Source organism: Brachionichthys hirsutus, chromosome 16 (assembly GCF_040956055.1).
Source record: "Brachionichthys hirsutus isolate HB-005 chromosome 16, CSIRO-AGI_Bhir_v1, whole genome shotgun sequence".
Taxonomy (NCBI): Eukaryota; Metazoa; Chordata; class Actinopteri; order Lophiiformes; family Brachionichthyidae; genus Brachionichthys; species Brachionichthys hirsutus.
In genome coordinates this window covers 3993331-4017560 of record NC_090912.1, presented here as the reverse complement: position 1 = coordinate 4017560, position 24230 = coordinate 3993331, and the positions used below count along the sequence as shown (strand labels likewise).

At 46.1% G+C, this 24230-nt stretch overlaps 3 protein-coding genes across 3 annotated transcripts; 2 read left to right on the top strand and 1 right to left on the bottom strand.

Moving 5' to 3' along the window:
- On the top strand, positions 1 to 7997 carry LOC137905453 (zinc finger CCCH domain-containing protein 7B-like). Its single transcript, XM_068749696.1, is given in 22 exon segments — positions 1 to 59; positions 131 to 167; positions 872 to 1069; positions 1355 to 1546; positions 1717 to 1797; positions 1933 to 1992; positions 2213 to 2294; positions 2418 to 2569; positions 2820 to 3408; positions 3696 to 3757; positions 3868 to 3961; positions 4037 to 4201; positions 4282 to 4496; positions 4765 to 4865; positions 4957 to 5138; positions 5543 to 5628; positions 5860 to 6023; positions 6162 to 6267; positions 6341 to 6449; positions 6642 to 6778; positions 6914 to 7083; positions 7194 to 7997. Coding segments are annotated over 22 exon segments (3222 nt in total). The 3' UTR covers positions 7375 to 7997.
- Positions 7998 to 10240: 2243 nt separating this feature from the next.
- LOC137905281 (thyrotroph embryonic factor-like) lies at positions 10241 to 15309 on the top strand. The gene is made up of 4 exons (XM_068749502.1): positions 10241 to 10409; positions 10907 to 11494; positions 11891 to 12093; positions 12167 to 15309. The coding sequence occupies exons 1-4, from the start codon at positions 10265 to 10267 to the stop codon at positions 12380 to 12382; spliced, it is 1152 nt and encodes a 383-aa protein (XP_068605603.1). The 5' UTR covers positions 10241 to 10264; the 3' UTR covers positions 12383 to 15309.
- Positions 15310 to 19536: 4227 nt separating this feature from the next.
- LOC137906025 (protein Tob2) lies at positions 19537 to 20733 on the bottom strand. The gene has a single exon (XM_068750317.1). The coding sequence runs from the start codon at positions 20731 to 20733 to the stop codon at positions 19537 to 19539; it is 1197 nt and encodes a 398-aa protein (XP_068606418.1).
- Positions 20734 to 24230: the final 3497 nt, after the last annotated feature.

Here is a 24230-nt window from a genome sequence, read left to right as displayed (position 1 = left end):
ATGGATCCGGCGAGGCAGAGACGCAGAGATCAGATAAACCGATCTCTGACGTTCATCCGGTGAGATGTCGGTGCTCCGGCGCAGACCGGGACGCTCCACCAGCGCTAAACGCGTCCATCTTGTGTTTCAGGTCCAACCTGCCCTACCCGGACCCCGAGCACTACCAGGTACCGCCTCCGGAGCCCCCTTTGGGGGGGGGGGGGGGGGGGGATATTAAGTAGTGTCTTCGAACGAGTAAAAACATCCAAGTTATCCATCGATCCATTGTGATGGATGTGGAGCCTATCCCGGCTTGCTATGCGCGAGAGAGGCGGGGGATACACCCCGGACGTGTCGCCAGTGCATCGCGGGGGCCACACACAGACAGACTCAAAACACCATGGACAATTTGGAGTGATCAATTTTCCAAAATTGCGTGTTTTTTAGAGGTGGGAGGAAGCCGGAGGAAACCCAGGCGGACACAGGTGGGGTTAGAACCCGGTACCTTACCGCTGCAAGGCGACAGCTTTTTGGTTTTTGTTCCTCTGCTCTCCGTCTAGCGGGAAAAACAGTCCAGGAAACAAAAGACGGAATTCTTTTGAACGTATTCCCGTATGAAAACCTGGAGTAAAAACGAGCTCAGCTAGAGAGAGACTTCAGTTTATAATTAACTAAATCTTTTAAGGTTTCTCATCTCGAGTCCCGGTTAAATCATAAAGAACTAGAAGACGTTCTCTTCCTGTTTTATGTACTCTGTGTACTCCGTGTACTCCGGCCGGGCCCAGATTATAACGATTAAATGCAATGTAATTTGACGGCTTTATCTAGGATAGCGGCCTGACTTTTTAAGGCTGCGGACGGCGTCTTGCGTCCTTCCCTCCTTTCCTCTCAGGACTTCCTGACCCAGCTGGTGTGCAACCTGCTCGCCGAGGGCAACGCCTCGTTCGAGGAGGCCGAGTGGGCGCACGCCGTGGGACAGTTCAGCGAAGGCCTGAGCGTCTCGAGTTACGCCGCAGCGGATGACGTCCCCGTCTCCGAGGTGTTGCGAGAGAGCCTGTACGTCAACCGGGCAGCCGCCTACCACAGCATGGTGAAGACCCCCCCCCCCCCCTCCCCCATCCCGCTTTTGTGGATTTGTGCGCCTGAAAGAATATTCTTTTACGCAGAAGCCTGAGATATTAAAATGCAACGCACAGAGGTGAAAACTGCGAATGCAAATCTAAAAGTAAAAACATCTTTAAAAACGACCGATCTTTCATCTCATTCAAAGCCTCCGCCTCGCAACGCTTCACGGCATCCGACCACGATGAGTGCATAAGGAGGTCCTTTAACTTCCATCTTGTTGTTGTTGTTGTTGTTTATTTTTTTTGGGCAGGGGGATTATGATCAAGCTGTGAAGGACTGCGACGGCGCTCTGGAAGTGTGTCGGGAGAGCCGCGGCGCTCTGTACAGGAAGGCGCTCTGCTTGAAGGCGCTGGGGCGGTACAAGGAGGCCTACAACTGCACCACAGACTGTCTGCTCATCTGTCGCCTGGTAAAGGAAGCCTTTTCAGCCGCGCGTTTGTCCGTTCTAGTTTATCTTTGGAGATCGGGGGGCACTTTAATTCAGATTAAAACCTAAAATTAAGAACCTGTGATGTATTTGATGTATTTTTTTCACAACGTACATCCAGAACTCTTTTAACTGCTCTAGACTCATCCTTGCAATGTGTCTCCGGTCTGTTTAACTACCGGCAGGACAATCATGTGAACAAACTCGCGCAGGAGCTGGCCGTCCAGCTGCGGCTGAAGCATCGGAAACCCTACGTCGGCGAAAAGGCGAGTGAGATGATGGCTGTCGACGTCGTGTTTATCATGTATTTATCATGACGATGTCGCATTAAGGGCAAACGTGGTGCGACGTTGTCCTCGTTCGGTCCCGTTGACCTTCACGCTGTTTGTTTCCTTCACCAGGAACCCACACTGATCACAGCCGACGTAGCAAACGTAAACGTGACTGCCGAAGCCGTCGAGGCAAGTCCCGTCGCACGACCCACCCCGTCTGTTAAAACGCCGACCCCGTGCGTGACCTAGAATGCGAGCACGACGACCACGTTTTCATTTGTTAAATAAGAAAACCCGTCAGTTGACAGTTAGTATCGGCAGCTCTTAATATTCAGCTTGACTCCTCCTAATAATTCTGTTCTCAGATGCTGATTTTATATTTTCTGGATTGTACTTTTCTCCTTCCTAGGTGCCGGATCGTCTAGGAACTAGTAAAATTCCCCTGAGTGACCTTGCACCAGGTGGGATATAAATTAGTATGGCACTAACACGCGGGCAATTTGAGTGATCGCACATTTATGTATTTAATTTGTTAGCGACAACGCAGGAAATATTTTGGGTTTTGTGCAGAATTAATGATCTAAATAAACGCTCCCTTTCGTGCATCCTTTCAGTCCCGCCCCCTGACGCGCCTCAGTCCTCCGTTCCCTTCACGGATCTCGTCGCCTCCTCGGCTCCCGACCTGGCGGACGTTCGCGAGGAGCTGATGGGCGATGACATAGACAGCCTGCTCGACTGCTTCCCTACTGAACTAGAGTCGGATAAGGTCAATCAAAGGATCTGCAGACACTCGATTAACGCGACTGGTTTATTCTGTTAATATCGTCTGCCTGCTGTTTGGTTTGGGGCGGGTAGAGAACAGCCGGATTATTAGATCTTCCCAATTTGAATGGTTAGCTTAGGGAAAACTGTAGAGCTGATTGAAGCTGCAGATTTGCACCTTTTGGGCATCCGTTCGTTTCCTTTATTTAATGTTTGGTTTTTTTCACACAAGTTTCCTCGACCTTGTTTTCCAGACCCACATCCAACCGGCATTCTCAGTGCCCAGCAGCACCTCCACCTGCACACCTATAGCCCCTCTTGTCCTGCCCCGCCCAACTCCGCAGTTACCCCCGGCCTTCTTCAGCCCGTCTCTCGGCCGCGTCAGCTCTTTGGACTTCTTCTCAGACCGCGGTCGCAGCACCTCAGCTTCTCTGCTGGATTCTCTAGATGACCTCTCGACCTCCGGGAGTCGGGGCATTGGAGGCGCAGACTTAGTGTTGGGCTCTGTGGAGCTGGGCGCCCTGGATGGCCTTGATACCCTGGATGACTTCTCCGATGTGCCCTCAAGTGCTGCTGGGTTTCGACTTGGCAGAACCGCCAAAGTGGACGCAGGGGAAAAAAAGTGCCTTCATTTGCTAGATGAGCTTGATCCCCTGGAGACGGCCCCCGATCTAGACGGCGTTACTCCTGATGTTTCTAGAGCCGGTGTTGACGCCGTGGCCCAGCTGGACTCGCTTGATGCCCTGGAGTCGCCCTCTTCCGTCGGAGGCGCCGCGGCGGCTCTGCCAGCGGCCTCCATCAAGAGAAAAAGCCTCGACTCGCTCTCCGATGTCGGCTCAACTGGTAATTATGACCTGTCGTGAAAAAATTCTCACGTTCATTTGAAGGATTCTAAGAGCTTGGATGAAGTAAAAGTACTACAGTATATAAGAGGAAAGTGCTGTGAACTTTTAGAATGTTTATAGCTTTTTTACAAAACTGCCTGCTGAGTTACATGAGAAATGTAATACAGGCTTAATGGGCAATAAGAATAAATGTAAAATAGAGCAGATTTTAATTACTGGTGCCTTTTTATTAATCATTATATTATCAGGATGTCTGCTACAGGTGCGTTCATGCTTCATCCTCAGGTACGACGGGCTCGCCCGGCGCCGTAGCTCCCGCAGTGAGATCTCCAAAGAACAACGTCAAAGTAAGAAGCGTCGCCTGGCTTCTGGTGCCCGCTCCATCTGTCTGTCTGTCTGTCCGTCTGTCTGTCGGCGTTAAAGGGAAATGTTTCTATTCTTTATCATGGCAACGAAGGAGAAGAAGAATCCAGCACACGTTGCAGTCGCTAACCCGCTCTCCTCCACCCACGAGTTCCTGCAGGCCTGCTCCACCTGTTTCCCTCGGCATGGTATGATAACCAGATCGAAGAACGTTCGCTCCTACTTTTCATTCTTTAGAATAACTTGATTCCCCGTTTCACCAGGTCCAGGGATATATTCTTTTACTCACAAGCCGGACCTGGTGCACAGCTGCAAGCGAGACATTTTGCTATGTCGACGAAGAACAGGCCATCGTTCAGAGTGGACCAGAGTACGGCCGATCCCTGGTACGGCCGATTCCTTCAACGGGCCGTTCGTACTCTGCACCGGTAAGAATCTCTAAACCCAATCCATCGAAAAGGAGGAAGTGCGTTGACGGAATGGGATGGTCCGTTCTCCTCTTTATCAGAGATTCTGAAGTCTGGCGATCTGGGCCTGTGCAAGTATAGAGACGATTGCACGTTTGGCTACAACCAGCTGGAGATCGATGTTTGGACCGAAGAGAGGAAGGGGACGCTGGACCGAGACCTGCTGTTTGAGACGGCAGCCGTCAAGCTTGACCCGGTGATCAGCATCGTCCGCCTCCTGCGGGAACACAAAGGCGTGTTCACGTTCCTCTGCCAGGTCGGGGAGCGCACGCAGCGGACATTATCATGCCTGTTTATGTCTAACAATTACAAAAGTAATGCGTTAATTGGTTATTATTTCATTCAATAATTTAAAAGTGATTCAAGAACAATTGAAATGTAAAAAACATCGAAATTCTTTTCGGGAATATGTACAAACCAAAACATAAAAAATGGATTTAGATGCGATGTTTGTCGCCCTTTTAATCTCAAACTGTCTTTGTCCCCCCCCCCTCTCTTCCTGTCCTGTTGTCTTTCTGTCTCAGGAATGTTACGACCATAAACCCAAACTCATCAGTGAACGCTGCAACGACCATCACACCGTCTGCTCCAACTCGGACGCTCGCCACAACTTTGATGCCAATAAGTGAGCGTTTTTCCAGTGTTCGAAACATCGTCTTGCGCTCGTTCATTTCCTGCTCGTGCTCCTAACGTGCGTTTTTGTTTGTGCCCGTCAGGTGCTTGGCCTTTATGGTGACGAACCCCAGCACAAACTACAGCAAGGTCCGTCCTTGGAGGCTCCTGTGCGACTTCGATTTGTGCCGCCAAGCCATCCGGTATGGCTGCCATAGAGAGGACAGCTGCAGTTACGCCCACTCCGTCATAGAGCTGAAAACCTGGAGGGTGCAGCGAGACACAGGTGCGGACGCGTCTCTGAAAACGCCAGAATCAAGTGTTTGAAAGAGGTTAAAGCTTCAGAGATGTGAGATGTTAGAATGTGTGATTATTAAAAGTGGATCGTCTGCGTTTTTCTTGACGCTAGAATAAATGATGGTTCAACTCTAATAAATTTACTGTGTGCAATGCAAGTTTAGATCGAAACAGGCAGCAACGTTTTGCAGCTGCAGAGCCGGATGTTTTTGTCTCTTGAGAGCCAAATGGGGATAAATGGAGGCTAAATACTGGATTAAAATTCATAAGGTGGAAGAATAAGACTCCAAATCAATGTTACGCCTCACCTAATAGAGGTGTAATGTTCAAGTGGGGAAAATAATACAATTATTGATAAGTAGTGACTTTATTGCCGTGTGTTTGTCTTTACAGGTATCAACCCTGAGGAGATCGTGAAAGTATCCGTAAAGTATTATGAGATGGAGGAGCAATCTTTAAGAAAACATAAAGGAAATAGAGTAAGAGACCCTCTTTGCAGTGTTTATGTATTTTTATTTAAACTACTCCATGTTCCCCGTGATAGCTTTTTTTTTAGCAGACTGGTTGTGAATCCTTCATGATGTCAAGACAGTCATATTTATCATAAATATTATTCATGTGCTGTTTTCAGAATTGAATTAAATCATTTTAGGGGCCAACTGGGATTTATTTTTATATATACCGGTGTATGTATAATTCTCTTTAAACAGTATTCTTCTGGCGGTGAGGGGAGTAAACCAAAAGGAGAGGAAGGAGGCGTACGGAAGCGCCTGAACACGAAGATGAAGTTTGCTTGTGCAAAGTGCTGGCAGGACGGCCAGATTAGTGAACCGGACAAAACACTCAAATATTGCACCGCCAAGGCCAGACACACGTGAGTGAGTCTAATTCATTAGTAGAATCGCTACGCAGGAAGATGAATGAGTGGGATCATTTGTTTCCACAGAAATAAGTGTATAAATATGACCATGTTGAGTCTGGGTCGTCATTTTCAGCCGCTCTTCTTTTGCAGGTGGACTAAAGACAGGTGGCTGCTCCTGGTGGAGTCTTTGGAGAGAAGTAAATGGGTTCCGGTCCGACCGCTGCCACATGCGAAGAACTTCCCTGCACATTATGATGTACGTGTGCCTTCAGTCAGATATTCTCCGTTCTTTGCAATTCTCACTGGAACATCTGCGTTCTTCCCGACAGATCTGTAGCCAGATTTTGGAGAAAAGGAAATGTAACTACACTGGAAAATGCACATTTGCTCACAGCCAAGAGGAAAAGGAGATGTGGACATATATGAAGAATAATAACTGTGAGTTTGTAAAATGGCGCGTCTATAAGACGAATCAAAACTGATGTGGCAGAACCAAGGATTTTTTTTTTTGCCTTGCATCCAAGATGAAACTTTGATTCATTTATTCATTCAAAACAAGAAACATTATTTCTTGTTTTGAATGCCTGCCTGCATCTTGGACTCTTACCACATTTGGATTTGTTCCCGCAGTGGCGGACATGCAGCAGGTTTACGACATATGGCTGACATCAAGGATCAATAACCGCCCAGCAGATGGAGCGAACCCAGCCTTTCCAGAAGAAGTACAAAAGGACATCCTGATGCCAACTGACTACGCAGAGCCAACAGTGGGTCCCCCCCCAAAAAAATACAATAAATACTGTGCTTAGTGTCTTTTGCACCACACTATAACTTACAAATGTTTTTTTTTTACATTACTTATGCACATCAGCGAGATGAGTGTCTTCCTTTTTGCATTGTAGAGCGGCTTCCACTGTCACCTGTGTGGTAGGCACAGTAACAGTGAGCGGCAGTGGCAGCAGCACATCTCCTCCGAGAAGCACAAAGACCGAGTTTTCAACTGTCAGGGAGAAGATGAAGATCTGATGTGGAGCCATCGTTTCCCTGGCGCATGCTTCACACTCTGCCCCAAGTAAGACGTTGTTCTTGGATTCTGGACATCCTGTGATTTGACAAAGTGAAGTAATCACGTTATATAAGCAGGTAAAAATGAAAAGGATCTAACCTGCCTATGTTGGACAGGTTTGATCATGGCTGTCCAGACGGCGTGAGCTGCGACTTCGCACACAGTCCAGAGGAGTTGCAGGAGTGGCTTGACAGGCGGGAAGTCCTGCGACAGAAGCTGGCCAAAGCCAGGGAAGACATGCTTGTTATGCCTGACGAGTTTGACTTTGGGAAGTACAACTTTCTTCTTTACGAGTGACTTTTGTTTCCCCTTTAATTTTTTTGCGCAATTGCACCACCTGTTTGTGCCTACCAAATGTATTGTTTAAACCAAAAATTATCGCCCAAGAGGTGATATGCAGATATTTGCCAATAAAGCTCATAGAAATATCGAGCATGCGTATTTCCATTGCCAAATGTGTCATTTAAATGAAATGTCAAGGTGAACTAATGAATGTGAGGCTCAGGTTGAAGCACCCGTTGGGTGAACTCGCCATGTGGTAGTTACACAAACTGTTGTTGTTTTTAAAGATTTTAATAGTTTTTCTGATTGAGGAATATTTCTCATGAATATTTTCAAACTTTAAAAACAAAAATTTTAATCAGTTCTGATTTGCCCTGTGCTTAGTGTCTTTTTCTGGTTCATATAATTCATAATGGCAATGAAAACAATGAGTGTTCTATAGAATTAGTAACCAGTTCTAATGAGGTATAGTTTCTTCTGTGACATATGTAATTTGGCAGTAAACCTTTACAAAGTGAGTTGAATTATTTGGCTTCCAACTTTCTATAACTTATACTTTTGTCTCTCGTTTGTGACATGGGTCTAAATATTCAAGGATAAGTATCATATATGCAGTATAAATCCAATAAAAATGCTTAAGTAATTTAACTATTTTTGCTCATGAAGTATATTTATGTGAGAAAGGTACGAATCCATTGTTTATAGTTTACAGTTTCTCTTTCACTTCTGTGGGTGAATTCAACTCGAGTGCACGTTTCACTTGCACTACTCAAACACGTCGCTAGGTGGCGTAGCATCCCGGCTGCACACCCGCCCTCGACTCACATCTGGACTGGCACGTGCAGCCGTGCGTGGTAAAAAAAATGTGCCATCTTGAAGAGGGCTGTTGTTTTTATCATTAATAGAACCCGCCCCCCCCCTTGCTCTGCTATTGGCCGACCGCGGTGACTGACAGGCTAGTGCTCCAGTGTCATCGAGCCGACATGATCCCAGGGGGTGTGGCTCTGGCGTGTTATTATCGTAGGAGTTGTTTGGACACATGTAGACGTCCCCGTGATTGTGAGCTGCTGTTTTGCGTGAGGAGGTATTGATGAGCTGAACTCGTTTCTCAGACGATCAATAGATACGTCCACAGATTCATCATGTCGCAGGCGAACCAGTTAGTCTTCGGGGAGAGGAGCGACATTCCTGATCTCCTCAGGTCTTTGGCAGACTATCCCTTCTCTTTCCCTGCCTTCGACGACGACGGTAAGGAACATTTTTCAAACGTTTCAATGACTTGTAAAAGTAATTCTGTTTTGTGAAGTCGTTTTCTGAAACATGCAACGAAAGCCCCAGATGTGAATGAACCAGATGGATCACGTGTTTTAGTAACACAACAATACTGGGATGCACTTTGGTGTGTCTCTACTGTACTACAGACGCACCTTGTAATAGGTGGACAGTATTTACTATTGTTTGACTCCATACTTTAGATATCTACACTTTGGACACAGTTAAATCGTGTCCAAAGTGTTGACTGGCACTGAGTGAAAGTAAAAAAATATTTAGATATTCATATATTAGAATCTAGATAACTCGTTTTAATAAAACTTTGGCTCTTGCCATTCTATATGAATGCCACTAAATACCAGGCTACTATATACAGCAATTACATATTATATTACTCTTATAGTAAAAAAAAAAAAAAAACATGATTAAATGAAATAGCAGAATTTTGTATATACTGGATCATATCCTATACCGGTACACAGCGGTTCAATTTCAATTATCTGTACTTGTTGTGCACAATTTGTCTGTCTTGTTTACATTGTCAGTTTCAGTGTCAACAAACCTTATTGGTTTTTATTAGCAATAATAGTTAGACTGTGATTTAGGGAAATAAAGTACTACAGACTCAGCAAATGCTCTTTAGGTAAATCAAAAATGTCATCTGTGTCAGGGAAGGATTTTGATGGATAAGGGGGAGTATATGAACCGTGTACCAGTCTAGTATTCTGTACTGCGGTTTCTGCTGAAGGGTTCTGACTGACTTCCTCTGTGAACAGGTGACAGGTAGAGGTGTTGTTCCGTGCAGGTGGAACATTGTGTTCCTTGACACCAATATCCTCTTGGAGAGAGAGAGTGTCGCATCACGTGCACGGAAACGTGATAGATCTTCTCGTGTTTGTAGCCTGTGTGCGTTTTGGCGTGAGGTAATTGATTGTGGTTCTACAAAAGCCTAAATTAAAAACCGACTGCTGCATTTTGAATGGCCCCTTTAAAGTTGTCTAATTAATATAGCTTTATTTTAAAATATACAGAAATTGTGTCGCATTCTAATCAATTTTACCAATAGTGGTAGGTGGTAGGTCTGGTAAACAACGTGTAGGGTTACGTCTTCTGCTCGCCTTTGAAGCCCACGTGCAGCTATTGAAGCTCCGCCCCTTGGCAGACTACTTTCACGTGAGTGGACAGAGGGGGGCGGGGTCACGTGTTCGGCCACGAGTGTCGCTCCGACTTGTGTTTAGAGCGGCTGGAAGGTCTTTGTCGCTGCATTATATTTTATATTATATTTTTTTGAGGCCATTTGTTGTGGTTCAAGTTATACTAGCTGTACAAGCTACTTGATAGAAAAGAGTATCGTGTGTATATATACTCCTGTATTACACGGGAAATGCACTGGCACGTTTATATGGGCAGTACTCGCAACCAATCACCTTCTCCCATCAACCGGGGGCGTGGCACACGTGATCCTGAATATCCAACAAGCGCACCGCTCATTGGACGAGCAGATCAAGGGGTCTCTGTCGCGCGTTCATACGGCTAAAAGACCCGATATCGGGAAAACACGACCTGAAAGCTGCAGCGAGATTCGACCCGCAGCCTTTTTTCAGTTGTTTCACCGTCTTCTCCGTTCGAAACAATGTCCGGTGACAAAGCCGCGGTGACGGTGGCGTTTCGGTCCGGCGGTAACGGCGTCACGGAGGCTCCGCAGAAGTCGTGTCCGTTTGTTTTGAAGAAGATCATGGACATACCGCCTCCAAATATCCTGGAGGAAGGCGACGACGGTAAGATCCGAACGAGCGCGGACGTTTCTACGGATTGTTTTCATCTTGTGGATTCACTACTTTGATGTGGATATACTCGTGTGTGCTTAATCTTCAAAGGCAATCTGTAATTTTATTCAAATTATGACCGGGGGGGGGGGGGGGGGTTGCATCCGATGCTGTGGAAACAAAAAAAGAACAAAAAGTTCTAACCGCGCTCAGCTGTTTCCCAACCAACGTGCGCGTGCACGTGCGCGTGCACGGAGAGACATCACTCAGCTCTTCTTCTGCTATGTGGTCTGATCGGGTCTAGATTTGTTGCCTTTCATTAAACCCTCTTCGGCTGCACCCCCCCTTTTGTGTCCGCCCTCCTTCCACTCTTTCCATCTATCACTCTTTTTTTTTTAATTCCATCGTGCATTGTGTCTCAGACTCGCTGATATTGCCCCTGCAGAAACATTCCACTCGCAACAGGCAGCCATTTAACAAACCGCTCATCTCTCCTGTGCTTGATGCAGAAATAGAGAAAGAGAAGCTATGCTCCTCCGAGGAGGTGGAGGGAGGCGGGGCCGGGGCCGGGGCCGGGGCGGCCAGTGCTGGCGGGGGGAATGGTGGCGGAGGGGTGTCAGCATCCTTAACCCCAGCGATTTGGGAGAAGACCATCCCCTACGATGGGGAGACCTTCCACTTGGAGTACATGGACCTGGATGAGTTTCTCCTGGAGAACGGCATCCCTGTGACGCTGGAGGAGGAGGAGCTGCAGAAGACGTTGTCCTCGACCGGAGGCAAAGGCAGATCCATCGCCAAGGTTACAGCTCCGGATACTACTGCTGCCACGCCCCCTGCTGCTCCTGACGCCGCAGCCTCTGATTCCACCGGAGCATCTCCTCCCTCTCTCTCTGCTCCTTCTGCCGTCACATCAGATCCAGTGGAAATGGCGACAGTCACTGAGTTACAACCAGCTAAAGTAGAAGAGGAAGAGGAAGAGGAAGAGGAGGTGGAGGAGGAGGAGGAGGAAGACGACGACGACGAAGGACAAGAGGAATCGGTATCTGAGGAGCTGACTGCAGAAGTGGAACTGAAAGAGAAGATAAAAGTTGAGAAAGGTGGGTTGATGGTTGTTAAACATTTGAACCGCTGATGGATTTTTTAATGAAATGAATACATTTATATTTCTGACATTTTCAGATAAATATTTTATTTATTTATTGTGCCTTCCTTTAATTACAAATTGTTATTTTTTTAAAGGTCTCATTCGTGTTAAAGGCCTGTAGTTGTAATTTGATATTAGCTTGTGTAGCATTAATAATCGTTGCCTATGTGCACAGATAAAACCCTGACCTTTGACCCTGTGCTTTAGCTTTACTAGCATTTGTTTGACATGCAGTATGGCTAGCATTATATACAGCCATCATTGTAAAAAGAACGACCCTGTGTTGCTCCAGGAAAATAGAAAAGCTGTTATTTTTCTGTGCCTAAGCGCACGTTTCTTTACCCTGCAGAACGCGACACCCCCTCCCCGATCGACCCGGACGCCATCGAGGTGGACGTCAATTTTCAGCCGGATCCAACAGACCTGGTCCTGTCCAGTGTTCCGGGAGGAGAGCTGTTCAATCCACGCAAACACAAGTTCTCCGAGGAGGAGCTGAAACCGCAGCCCATGATCAAGAAGGCAAAGAAGGTCTTTGTTCCAGACGAGCAGAAGGTAAGCTCGTTTTAGTCGCGTGTGTTTCCTAGACGTAGCATCTTGCTTTACGTGAAGACTCTCCCTCTTTCAGGATGAGAAATACTGGTCCAGGAGAAAGAAGAACAACGTGGCCGCCAAGCGATCTCGCGATGCACGGCGGCTGAAGGAGAACCAGATCACGGTGCGAGCCTCCTTCCTGGAGCGGGAAAACACGGCGCTGAGGCTGCAAGTGGCCGAGATGCGGAAGGACTGCGGCCGCTGCAAGAGCATCCTGGCCCGATACGAGGCTAAGTACGGCCCGCTGTAAAGAACCGCGAAGAAAAAAGTGTCAATGAATCAACAAGCAGAACTTCCTCCCCGCAAAAAAATTCAACACAGACACAAACACCGAGGGAATTTACATTTGCACTGTTGTGTTTGCTGACCTGCAGTTACTATGCCAAGCTTTGAGTTTTAGGTACACACTGGCAGGCAAGTGGGGCACCATGGGGGGGGGCGGTGGTCACAGGGAGGCCTGTGGAGAGAGCGCCTGGCTCCTACACCAAGAGAGGAAGGAGACGATTGGAGTTCCCCCCCCCCCCCCCCCCGTGTAAAACATGGTCCATCTCACGGTGGTTTTAAGAGTCAGGAGAAAAAGAATCGCTCGCGTTCAGAAATGACACGAATCACGTCACGGCACTACTCGGCGGACCAAAGCACGATTAAGAAGTCGTGTATTTTTAAGTTTCCCTATAGTAGTGTCTGTTGTGTCTGTGCTTCCTTTTTTAAAATACTCTGAGCTGAGGCTCAGAGGAAGGAGGTTGGCGACATCGCGGCAGGTTGTAGGGGGAGGAGCCGATGACGCCATGGTTAAGGGAGGTGCAGGTCGGCGGTTTGCACCTCCAGGCTCCAGGAGAAAGGAAGCAAAGGTTGACGGCGGAACAAAAGAGGAGTCGCAGTTCTTCCTTGTTGTTACCCACATGCACGTCTCTACGCACCTAAATGCTTTGTATATATCGTTTCCATGGTTCTGTACATGTGAAATCCATTTTTTGTACTTTTCCTTTAAAAAAAAAAAAAAAAAAGATTGAAGATTATAGTGGTGGCAGGTACCTTAGCTTATTTACCACAAACACCATGAGAGACACGGTGGCTTGTTAGGGAGAGGGAAGCACGCATGGCCCACAGTTTAGAGCTACACGGGTTCCTTTCCTGCTGACCTCAGAGCAGTTTATAGAGCCGCATACGAGATTCTTTTATTTTGAAGGGATTTGTCTGATGATCTCCAGGGCCCTCACCGGTGAGGGGGGGGGGGGGGGGGGTGTTTATTTGACTGCACGTTGCAGGTAGAGGGGGCTAGAGCCACTGCCTGCCTGGTTATGATGTAGTGAAGGTTGGATTTTTATTTTTTTTTTTTTTTTTTTAGAGATGTAGACAGGCCCAAAATTAACTGCTTCTTGTAAATAAATAAAAATTGTCTCGTGGTCTTTATCACCTGAAACGGGGGATTCCGACTGTGTCTTTATTAGCCCAATATGATTCCTTACATTAGTCAGAGTGCTGTATTTATTCTGATGGTAATAATTCATCTGTTGATTGTGATTGTATAACAATTATGTCAGATAATTCTATTTGCTTTTAGAAACAATACTTTGTAATGAAACCAATGCAGGGAATTCTATGGGTAAACTGTGCTTTTGGACATTTGTTTTGAAAAATAGATTTCTATAGTTTTAGTTTGTCTCTACACACAGCAACGCGTGTAACGACAGAGGAACAGGGCGTACTCTAATTTACCTCATCCAACACTTTCTCTTTTGAATTGTTGGCCATTTAGCGAGGCCACAAAGTGGGCTTGGTTGAAACGGAGCACATAAAAAAAAAGCAACTTAGTTCTATTTGGCTAAATCTTAAATCTGGATTGATAAATTGATTATTATTTTTTTGCCAAAGTGGCTAAATTAGTCAAACACCTTACAGACTGTTCTGGGATTATTTGTCTCAAGTGTCTTTTTTGTGCCTGAGTCAGCTTGTGCTCATTATCACTGTAATCGTGGAAAGAAAAATAATTGTGGCAATAATAATAATCTATTATGTAATGCTTGTTTTATTTCAGTGATGGTGTCGTATGTAAAATTTCTGTGATATACTCAATAGAAATGCCCTAAAAGTCGTTTGTGCTTCCAGTTAAGATCCTCTGTACTCTTGGATCCTAAAGCATGAAACCCAGTAAACTTGTCTTTTTCTTTTCTTGCATATTTTACACCAAGTGTACTTATGTCTGTAAACCATCACTGAAAACTAGGTGTGTTTGGACGGGGTAGGTTGGAGGCGTCGGCAGAGAAGGCGGGACACCACCCATCCTCACGCAGCATCTTTTGATCACTGTGTGGATTGTTCTCTATTTACTGAAGATTGATCTATATCTAGATACGCCTCATCAGTTTGGTGATTTTGTATTTTCTTGATAGATTGTGTTTGAAGTTTTCTGATGATCGTGTATAACGCACGTTCCCTGGGAATGTGTTTTATTTCGCAGTGACGTCCAGACTTGCTTCTGGCTGCGTTTTACGTAGCGATCACTCTCTTTGACGCTTATTGATGTTTAGCAGGCTCGAAATTCTCCAGGAAGGGACGGTGATTTTTACCAGTGCTTTTAATATGCAGACGTACGGTAGACGAGTCTGCTACATATAGACAGCAATGGCTGTTGCACTTCTAAAACCCTGTATGCAGTCAATCATAGCTGCAGATGATCTTTTTTTTTTTCCGTACTTATTTTGCCAGGTGGATGAAGAAATTAATTTAAGGTGATTTCACAGTGACTGTCCGTGACAGCAACCTCCACGCGTGACTTAAGAATGAATTGTTGGTGAATTGAAAGCATTAATTGACCTGTCCAGAATAAGCCATTTAACTATAGTTAATGCCAGGCATGTGGGGGGTCACATCTTTAAATGCATTCGTAGCACTACCTGCAGGTGGGAACACGTGGAAACGGTGCAAATCAGTAACATTTGAAGAGCTTAACTGCCGTTTTAAAACTTGGCACTGGTTTTTTGGGTGTGTTTAAAAGTAGCTGACACACTCCTGGATAAATACTTAAGTCTACTTAGTTTCTCTTTTTATATGAACATGTTTGATGTTTTTTTTTTGTATGGTCTTAACCATGTATGGGATACATGCAGCCGCAGTACCACGTCATAACTATCTTGTACAATGCTTACGAAATAAATTTGGATTTAATGACACGTACCCTTGGCTTGACCTTGCCTGAGTCATTGACCAGCTGCTGCGGATCGAGTGTGTGCCGAGGGACAGCAGAAATAGATAAGGAAAGAAATGCGGTCTGGCGGATGGACGCAGACGTCTTTCTTCAACCTTAACTTTATCCTTGATGCACACACAACATGACTGTTTCCATTCCGGCGCCTTGTCATCAAATGCCCCCTTTGTTGCCTCCCCGCTACTCATCAGTATTCCAGGAGAGTAAGCGATGTTGCGTAATGATCACATCGACACGCCGGGGAGCAGCGTTGCATAATACGAGCAGCTTCAGAGCAGGACGGGAGGAGTGTGTGTGTGTGTGTGTGTTTGGAAGATGGACAAATGAAAGGGAGGGGCTCTGGGAATCGGGGGGGTTAGGATCAGGTGGCTTGGAAGGACGGAGGGTGCTGAAGAGAGAGAGAGGGAGGTGGTGAAAGGGCAAACAAGATGGCGAAGGGATGGGCAGAGAAAGATGGAGAACGAGGGAGGGAGGGAGACGGCACGCAGTGCGTGGGCGATGAAGGTGTGAACATAAAGGCGAGCCAAGGAGAAGCCCAGCCACGCATGTTAATGCCACAGCACCACGTTACCATGGCACCGCACGGCCTGGTCCAGCAGCCAGGCAGCCCACCGGGCGCCGGCTGATGAAACATTAAGTAACATCGGTTGGGATGGGCGGCGAGCAATCAGCCTCCTCGCCAGTTGAGAATTCCATCTCAGCTTTGAATTATTGATCAAACAACACTCGAGTTTGTTTACTGCAATAAGAGGAAATGCCACACCCACATTTCAGTCGTACTCGTTTCGTCATAATCTTTGATCTGCGATACGCTCCGCTCGAAACGAACAGGACTAGCAGACGGCAGGTGAGGGGAAGCCGGATTCAGCTTCACGTCTGCACCCCCCCCCACACAGGAGGTTTCACGGCTCTACGAAACAATCAGGTCAACACAATCACTTTATTTTCCATGCTAATTTTTTGTCACCATTTTCTTTTATTACAAACTTAAAAAAAGAATCTAATACAATACGAAACTGCAGTAGTAACTCCCCATTCCCGAGGGGCAGCACAGAAAACAGGTCATTGCATTTCAGTAGTGAATTATCATTATACATCTACTGGGTGTACAGATCATATAGAAAATAGGAAAATAATAAAATACAGGCAGGAAAGAAAGCACTATATTTATACATCATCTGAACTTTAGATCTATTTTACTCTTAAATGTTAAATTTCACATAGAAAATAAACTTTTATTATGTCAATGAAATATTCCAAAGTGCAAAGTAAAACACGCTAATATAAGCAAAGGACATCAGGATACAAAATTCTTGTTTTATCATTGTCCAACCCTGCCTGGAGAAGAGCCTGTGTTGGTGCGTCGAGCGTTTGGAACACGCGTTTGTCCTTAAGTCTGAAAATAAACTCATAATTATTCTTAAAATGTGGGGGAAAACCAGATTTATAACTTTTCTGGGCCGGCGTTTGAATTGTGCGAAAGGGAACAACACAATCGGTTGGTGCTAGAGAGAAAGAAAAAGGAGATGCTTGGACATTTTAACATGCATGTAACTTTAAGACGTTTCTACAGGCCATCTCAAACAGGGTTGGCTGCCAACAGGTCACATTCATTTCCATCGCCCTGCCCAACCTGCTGTAACACGGTTCCTATTGAAGGGATGTATTGGAATTCTTTCCAGGGTGCAGAGAGGTAGTAACCCCTTGAAGCCTTAAGGGTCATTTTAATTATGGCATATAACATTGGACCGGAGAATGGCGAGCATCTGTGTAAGCAAAGACAGTCTGGAATATGGCTATAGCATCAGGACCGAAACGTCAGACCGGGTCACCGGTGACTAAAATGAGGATTGTCGAACGGACACCGTTCATATGAAAAGGTCAATAATTTGTTGAACAAAAGAAAAAAAATGGCAGACTTGTTTTTTGTTAAGTTGAAGAGTGTTGGTGGTCACCCAATATTCAGGGGATTCACATAAAAAAAGGAGGCCACTGCCCCAAAAAGAGAAACTGAAAGGTGGACATTTTTGGTTTAAATGCACTGGCTATGGGAGGAGTTGCCGGACTGCCCTGGGAGCACAGAGAAAGTGATCAGCCATCTTTTCCTACACAAACCCACTGTAAACATTCACATTTTAAACTTCAAATCCACCCCGGAGAATCAATACATTTACCCGTCTCGTTAGAAAAATCTCCTCCAAAAAGGTACAATACACATTCAATACTTTTAGTCTGTACATATTTATTTTTGTCTCAGTTTGCATATATTCATGTTATTTCTTTTGAAAAAATAACCTCGGCATGTAAGAAACTAAAGGAAGAATCTGAACATATGAACTTTATATATATATATATATTTGTATTCCTGGACTTGTCATGTCTTACTCATACAAATGTAAGTGATTATTTGCAAAAACAAAAATATAGAAAATATTATAAATAAATTACAAAACAAATGTATAAATTCATCCCCCCCCCCCTTACAATCATAAGATTTACAGAAACATCAACTTCCCCACGCATTCCCCTGAAAACAAAATGAAAAGAAAGAACTCTGTCATGCACACGACAAGCTGTCGCATTGCAACACCAGCAAGACCCAGAGTAGCGGGTCCTGGTTTCATCCTATACAAAAACATTTATGGTACAAGTCTGGAACCGGACCACAGAAACGGACAGCACAGACGGCGTTTCCTCAGCGTGATGCACAAGAATACAGATGGAGCTTCTGTTTGTGAAGCATCTCATGAATACAATGTGGGGGGGGGGGGGGGGGGGGGGCACAGCAGTAAAACAGCCTTCTGAAGGTTCACTCCACATTTATAACCCGCAAACTTCCAAAGATCTGACCATTCTTACCGCCATCAACAAAGGACACGCCAATGAAGGACATTCATCTTTGTGTATTTTCCACATCGAAAGACAGACGAACCCGAATGACGTGTATATTCTGTTTTCCTATGCCGTTAAAGGAACGGCGATCGCTGAAGAATTTAAAGCGGCTGCGGAGAATGGTTCGAGCGCTTGGCTTTCAGGACCATTTATTCTGACCAGTAACGTGCTCGGAGTTTAAAAGCGCCGTCCTCCAAGCCTATACAGCCAGGAAACCACTGGGGCAACAGAACCCTCGTGCCGATTCTCTTCATTTCCTTCCGCCTTCCCTTCTTCCCCCCCAATAACATTTCTCCTCTCCAAGCAGAGGCAAACCTTCCCCGTCGCAGTCAGTCATTTATCACAATCCCCACTGCATCCCCCTCCCCTCGCATCCATCGCTGCCTGTTCACCTTCACAACCGCTGCCGATTGGAATGGCGTGCATGGACACATTTCTGCATGCGCGTGTTCCTCTGAATGCACTCAACTTAAATGTAGAAACAAGGTGTCCCACGCATACCTTCTTGTTTTAAAATGCAAAGACTGACTTGCTTTTCCGTATTGGCCAAGGTTTCCCTGACCTTCCCTGCTGCAGAGTCCCCTGACAGGTCCAATACATTCCACTACATCGCTCCCTTAACACCCCCCAAAGCGCCCCCCCCCCCCCCCCCGTTTGCTCCCATTTCATTTCACACCCACACATCATGCACACGTTCCAGCTGACGATTCACTGTTTCACAACAACAAGGTCAAAATGTGCACCTGTACGGGGGTAACGGGTACACCACACCAACAAATACTTTAATGCTGAGCTGCAACAAAATGGAAGATAACTGCACACCAAGACAGCAGAACCCCCCCCCCCCCCCTATTTGTATTTGTGGCAAGTAGGGCAGACTGCAGAGCAAAGTGCTGAGTTTCCCACAGCCACCACTGCAGGACATGGAGAAGTCTTTTCCTGCAGAATAGCAGCACCGTGCAAAATGTCGCTATGCTCGATCCCGTACCATCGAAATGAAACAAATCAAGACAAAAACTCCCACAAAACAACATTAAATGCAAAAGATTTAACACAGAACTCACTGGGGAGAAAGGAACTTGCCCCATCCCCCCCCCCCCCCCCCATCGCACACAATGAACATCAACAGCAATGGACAGAAAGAGCCGGATGAACAATTCACTGGAACCACTCATTATAAATGGCATTTTAAATGTGTGTAGTAAAATTAAGTCTATAACTTGCATTAGTATTAGAACAACTTGTTAGAAAAAGTGAATAAAGAAAGATCTGGAGCATCGTCGCCTCCATCCTACAAAAACGCCTCAGTTGGCCAGCACCACGGGCTGGAAGGACTGGCTCGGATACTGCAGGTTGTATCCGGATAATCCCTCAACGAACGGAGGCTTCTCCATGTAGGGGATTCCTCCGCTGCTGCCAATGACGCCCACGCTCTGAGCCAGAGGGGGGCTGGAGAAGGGGTCGAAGGACGGATGGGCGTTGACAGCGTGGGGGGTTTGGAATGGGCTAGCGTGAGGCTGCAGGGATTGGGCGTCAGCCTCAAAGTAAAGGGGGCCTGGGGATCCCGGGTAGACAAACTCTTTGGCGTTGGGTGAGAGCTGACTGGCGATGGGACCGCCGAGGGAGTGCAAAGAGAGGGACAGGGGCTTGTGCTTGAGCAGCTCTGGTGCCGAGACGGTCGTGGGAGAGCGGCTGAGCATCCGCTGGGCAGTCGGCATGACGACAGCGGCGCCAGCCGTCGACCCCGCCCCGCCGCCGCTGCACTTCTTCATCTTGGTCGAGCCGAATTTAGTGGCAGCGAAGCTGGCGGTGGTGAAAGTGATGGGCTGAGGGCGAGCAGCGGGAAGGGTGGAGGACGGCTGCTGAGTGGGGAGGTAGGGTAACCCCCCACTGGGAGGAGATGGGGTAGAGGTGTTGGAAGAGTGGGCAGTGGGCGGGCTGGAGCTGGGGTAACCAAAGAGCCCGGGGCAGGACTGGGCAGAAAGAGGTGTTGGAGAGCTCGACAGAGAGGACATGAGGGCAGGAGACGCTTGGCTTCCAATGGGCACAAACACCTGAGCATCCGGGTTGAATCCCAGACTCTTCGTCTCCTCCGCCTCCGGATCGCCTTCTCCGATCTCGCCCTCGTCGCCGTCACAGCCGAGGCCCGGCGGGTCCTCCAGGTAGAGAACCTTCACCGACCCCTTTTCTCCAATTTGGTAGGACACCTCATAAGGGTCGATCCACACACTGAGCTCTGCAGGGACATTTGCACGCACTTCCTCCGTGTCCAGCCCACTCCTCTTGGCAGCCAGCTCCACCACGGGGTCCCTCGGCGCTCCGAGATGAATGCAGCGGAAGGCCGAACCTCTGAGAGGGGATTCGGGGTACCAGTGACCGTCAAAACGGGACACGAGGATCCTCTCCAGCTCTTCGCCGAAGAGGTCAGCTCTACGCCGAGGCAGCTTGTTGTACAGGTAGGACACGATGAAGTTGAGGGCAACCTTAACTTCTAGATGCATGCCTGCACCGGGGTCGGCGCCGTTGCAGAAGCAAAGTGATCAAGATACCGAAAATGAGGCGACGCAACTGGAACACCGGCTTACTGTAAAGTGTACGATTCTTTTAGCGTCACCATGGTAAAGGCACGTTGGAAGGCAGGGGGCAGCAGATTGTGGGTTCTTTTGTTGTTATTGTCACAAATAAGCAACAAGGGTTTCAGATCCCAACTGTGAAGAGGGAGAAGAAAGAAATCGGTCAATTAACCCGGAAAGAACCAGAGTAGGATCCGATGTTAGAGAAGGAAGGCAAGCAAAAAAAGCAAACGTTAGCGGGAACGCTCGGCAGAGGAACGGACTCGGCGCGTTGTAGTTTGGTTTTCTTCAGAACACAAACCACATGCACAACGTTTTTATCTGTAAACCACGTGATCACAAATTAAATAAAATCCCACACACAGAAATAGCATCACAAACGCATCACCGTGAAGTAAACGCTGCTCGACCTGTAACAGGACGGTTTATTAAAACGCGTCTTCTGAACGAGCGTCGATCAAAAGAATTCATTTGAGCGAAAGCCGTAAATGTGTTAGTCGGGTGAATATTTGAGAGGACGAGGAGGAGAACGTCGGATTCTTGTTTCGTCCCATCCAGGAACACACAGAAATGATTACATTTTTGGTTTTGAGCAGGCTGCAGTGATGGACATGGCAGATTGCTGCGCTGCGTGGATTAAATCCTTCCTAATCTGGATGTGATCTGACGGAGCGCCTCCCGTTTCGTGCTGCAACGCAATCACACTCCGTTCCTCGCCGCGCGCAGTCAACGCAGCGCTAAAGACTGCACGCAAAAAGGCAACACAACACCACAGGACATGCATAGAAATGCAAAATGGAAGGACAGCTCGTTTAGCCTGAACTCCATTTCCCACCATGCACTGCGCAGAATAAACCCTCCCCAATACGGGCACACAAACTCACATTCTCTTCCCCTGCCAGATGGGGGATTCAGCTAAGATTAGAAAAATGCCTCCGCGTGAACACGATCCCAAAGTCATTAGAGATAAATCTACAGGAGCTGCAGGGGGGGGGGGGGGGGGGGTCACGTTTCCCCCACGTCACACCAAAAAAAAAAAAAGATGACATAGCAGAATAATGGGGGGTAGAATGGCCTATAAATAAGACCCCATTATGCATCAGCAGGGTGCAAATGTCTCTCCAGCAGTGCCAGAGTTAAATATTAGTTGTGGTGACTGTTTGGGGGGGGGGGGGGGATCACAGCTAAACTACCTCCAGCGATGTACTGCGTTTCACATCTCTCATTATAAAATACCCAAGATCCAATGTCATCCAATGACGTGGGAGGAATAGCACAGCTAATGTGCAGCGTTTGTCACCTCATGAAAACAACGCACGGCCGGAAATATAAAAACACAGCTTGCAACTTAAAAATAAAAATAAAAAATAAAAAATGCATTTACATTTTTCATGTTCCTGAGCTGCGTATTTGGCGTTCATCTTAACGTAGCTGGATTCATAAAAAAAGAACCCCCCTCCCCCCCCCATATGTGGTTTGTGTGTGAGAAATAGACGGTAGGATCATTATTGTTTACGTGCAGCCAGTGCAGCAAATGTCTCCGGTAAAGCGCACAAGCAGCAGATCCACAGCGATCCTGCTACAAGTTCAGATGGATAGAAGCGAAAGACGCGATAGCAGTAAAATAATGATGGTTTTAGACCAACACGCACAAAGGCCTGCATCTCAGCGCTCACCACACCTTAAACCTCAACACGAATGAGGATTGGGACGCTTTATTTGCCTTTTTTGTATTCAATCCCCGTTGAATTTAAAATAAATCCATAATTATATACGTATTTGGATTAGAATATGTTGCACAGCTACAAAAAAGGTGGAAAAACAAGGAGCGCACAATATCCACACAGGTTAGCGCGTTTACCGACGAGCAAGGGTCTACCTGGAGATTAAAGCAGCCATGTCAGTCAAAAGGCACGAAAAGGACTGCTAAATGATTCAGGGGTCTATTTTAGATACAAGAGCAACATCTCTCTTGGTCGAAATTGGAGCTTGTGAATAGATTTATAAAAGCCAAATATATATATATCGATATCTGTAGAGTAAGATGACAGTTCGACATACAAGACGGGTCGGGACAAAAACAAAAGCCGGGCCAGAACCGACACACTCATTCATGACAGTCAACGCGCTTTTTATTTCTTAGATTTATTTATTTACAGAAGCGGCTCCTAGAATAACAAACACCAACACGCAGTTACACGCTTCCGCCGTCGATCAGGACATTTAAAGGCAAATTACCAATCACATGCAATGGCTGACATCTAATTGCTCACCTACCGTTATTGGTGCCGCAGCTTGACTTTGTACTCCCTCTTGACGTTTTAATTCCCGTGTATTATTTCGGATCAAGAGTCGAGTCGTTCGTATAAATATTTTTTTTCCACCTTAGCGTTGCTTTCTCTTTCTTTTAACTGCTGCCCCAAGTCTTAGATGGTGAAGGGCTTCCCCTGTTGGTCTTCGGCTGACACTTCGCTTGGGTGCAGAGAAACTTTACTGTTTGACAGCCCGGCGTATTTATACAGTGTGACTCGCCCACACGCCCGTGACGACAGGGCCTACTTTTTCATGTTATGGTGGCTGATGCTTTTTGATGTTTTCAATATAAAGGTCATTTACCTATAGCTTCTTCGATCGACACTTAATTACTTCCATCCCAATGGAAATTATGTTCTTTCGATATTAACCCAGATCAAGCATTTAAAGGCACAAAGAAAATAATAATAATATTGATATTGATGTTGATTCATAGTATGGCATGTAACGAGGCAATGTTGTAAAATTATAAATTAAAAAGAGAATTGTCGTGTAATTTGTCCTAATTTACCCAATGGACACTAGTTTAATTGGCGGAGGGATATTTATAGTTCGTAATGGTGCTGAACCATTTGCTAAAAATACAAGTGGTGATAGCAACAGAGTTTCTATTGGCTGGGATTGGGGAGGACCCACAGATAATTGGGCTCTCAGCATCAATTCAGTCTGTAAAGCGACCAAAATTTACCGGAGGTTTATAGGAAATGACGTTCTCACCTTGGTAAAGCTAGAATTAAATAATATTACATGTTTTTCGATTTTGCCTTTAAAAAAATTAAAAATAAAAAAAATCAGATGTGTAAATAAATACGTAGTTTATGCAGTTTGTTCTTTAGTGTTTCACTTTGATTAGACGATGTGTTTATAATATATATATATATTCGAAATTTAAAATTTAAACAGATACTTACAGCAATATTTTTTTATGTTTTCGCTGATGAAATGTTGTGTCTATTTTGCATATCTAACAATTGTATACAAATTGTTGTTAATTAAATAAAATTAGCGACAGTAAGATAAAAAGTATATGAGAATGTTACTAGAAGGCGTCATACAACAACACAACACAACTGTCTCTTTATAATGACGTCACATTCGGGCGTCAGTCATCT

Excerpts from the sequence above, each read along its gene's own strand:
- LOC137905281 (XM_068749502.1), top strand. The coding sequence starts at position 10,265 with ATGTCCGGTGACAAAGCCGCGGTGACGGTGGCGTTTCGGTCCGGCGGT. Across the intron at positions 11,495-11,890 it reads GAAGATAAAAGTTGAGAAAG|AACGCGACACCCCCTCCCCG; the intron begins GTGGGTTGATGG and ends TTTACCCTGCAG. Across the intron at positions 12,094-12,166 it reads TTGTTCCAGACGAGCAGAAG|GATGAGAAATACTGGTCCAG; the intron begins GTAAGCTCGTTT and ends TCCCTCTTTCAG.
- LOC137906025 (XM_068750317.1), bottom strand. The coding sequence starts at position 20,733 with ATGCATCTAGAAGTTAAGGTTGCCCTCAACTTCATCGTGTCCTACCTG.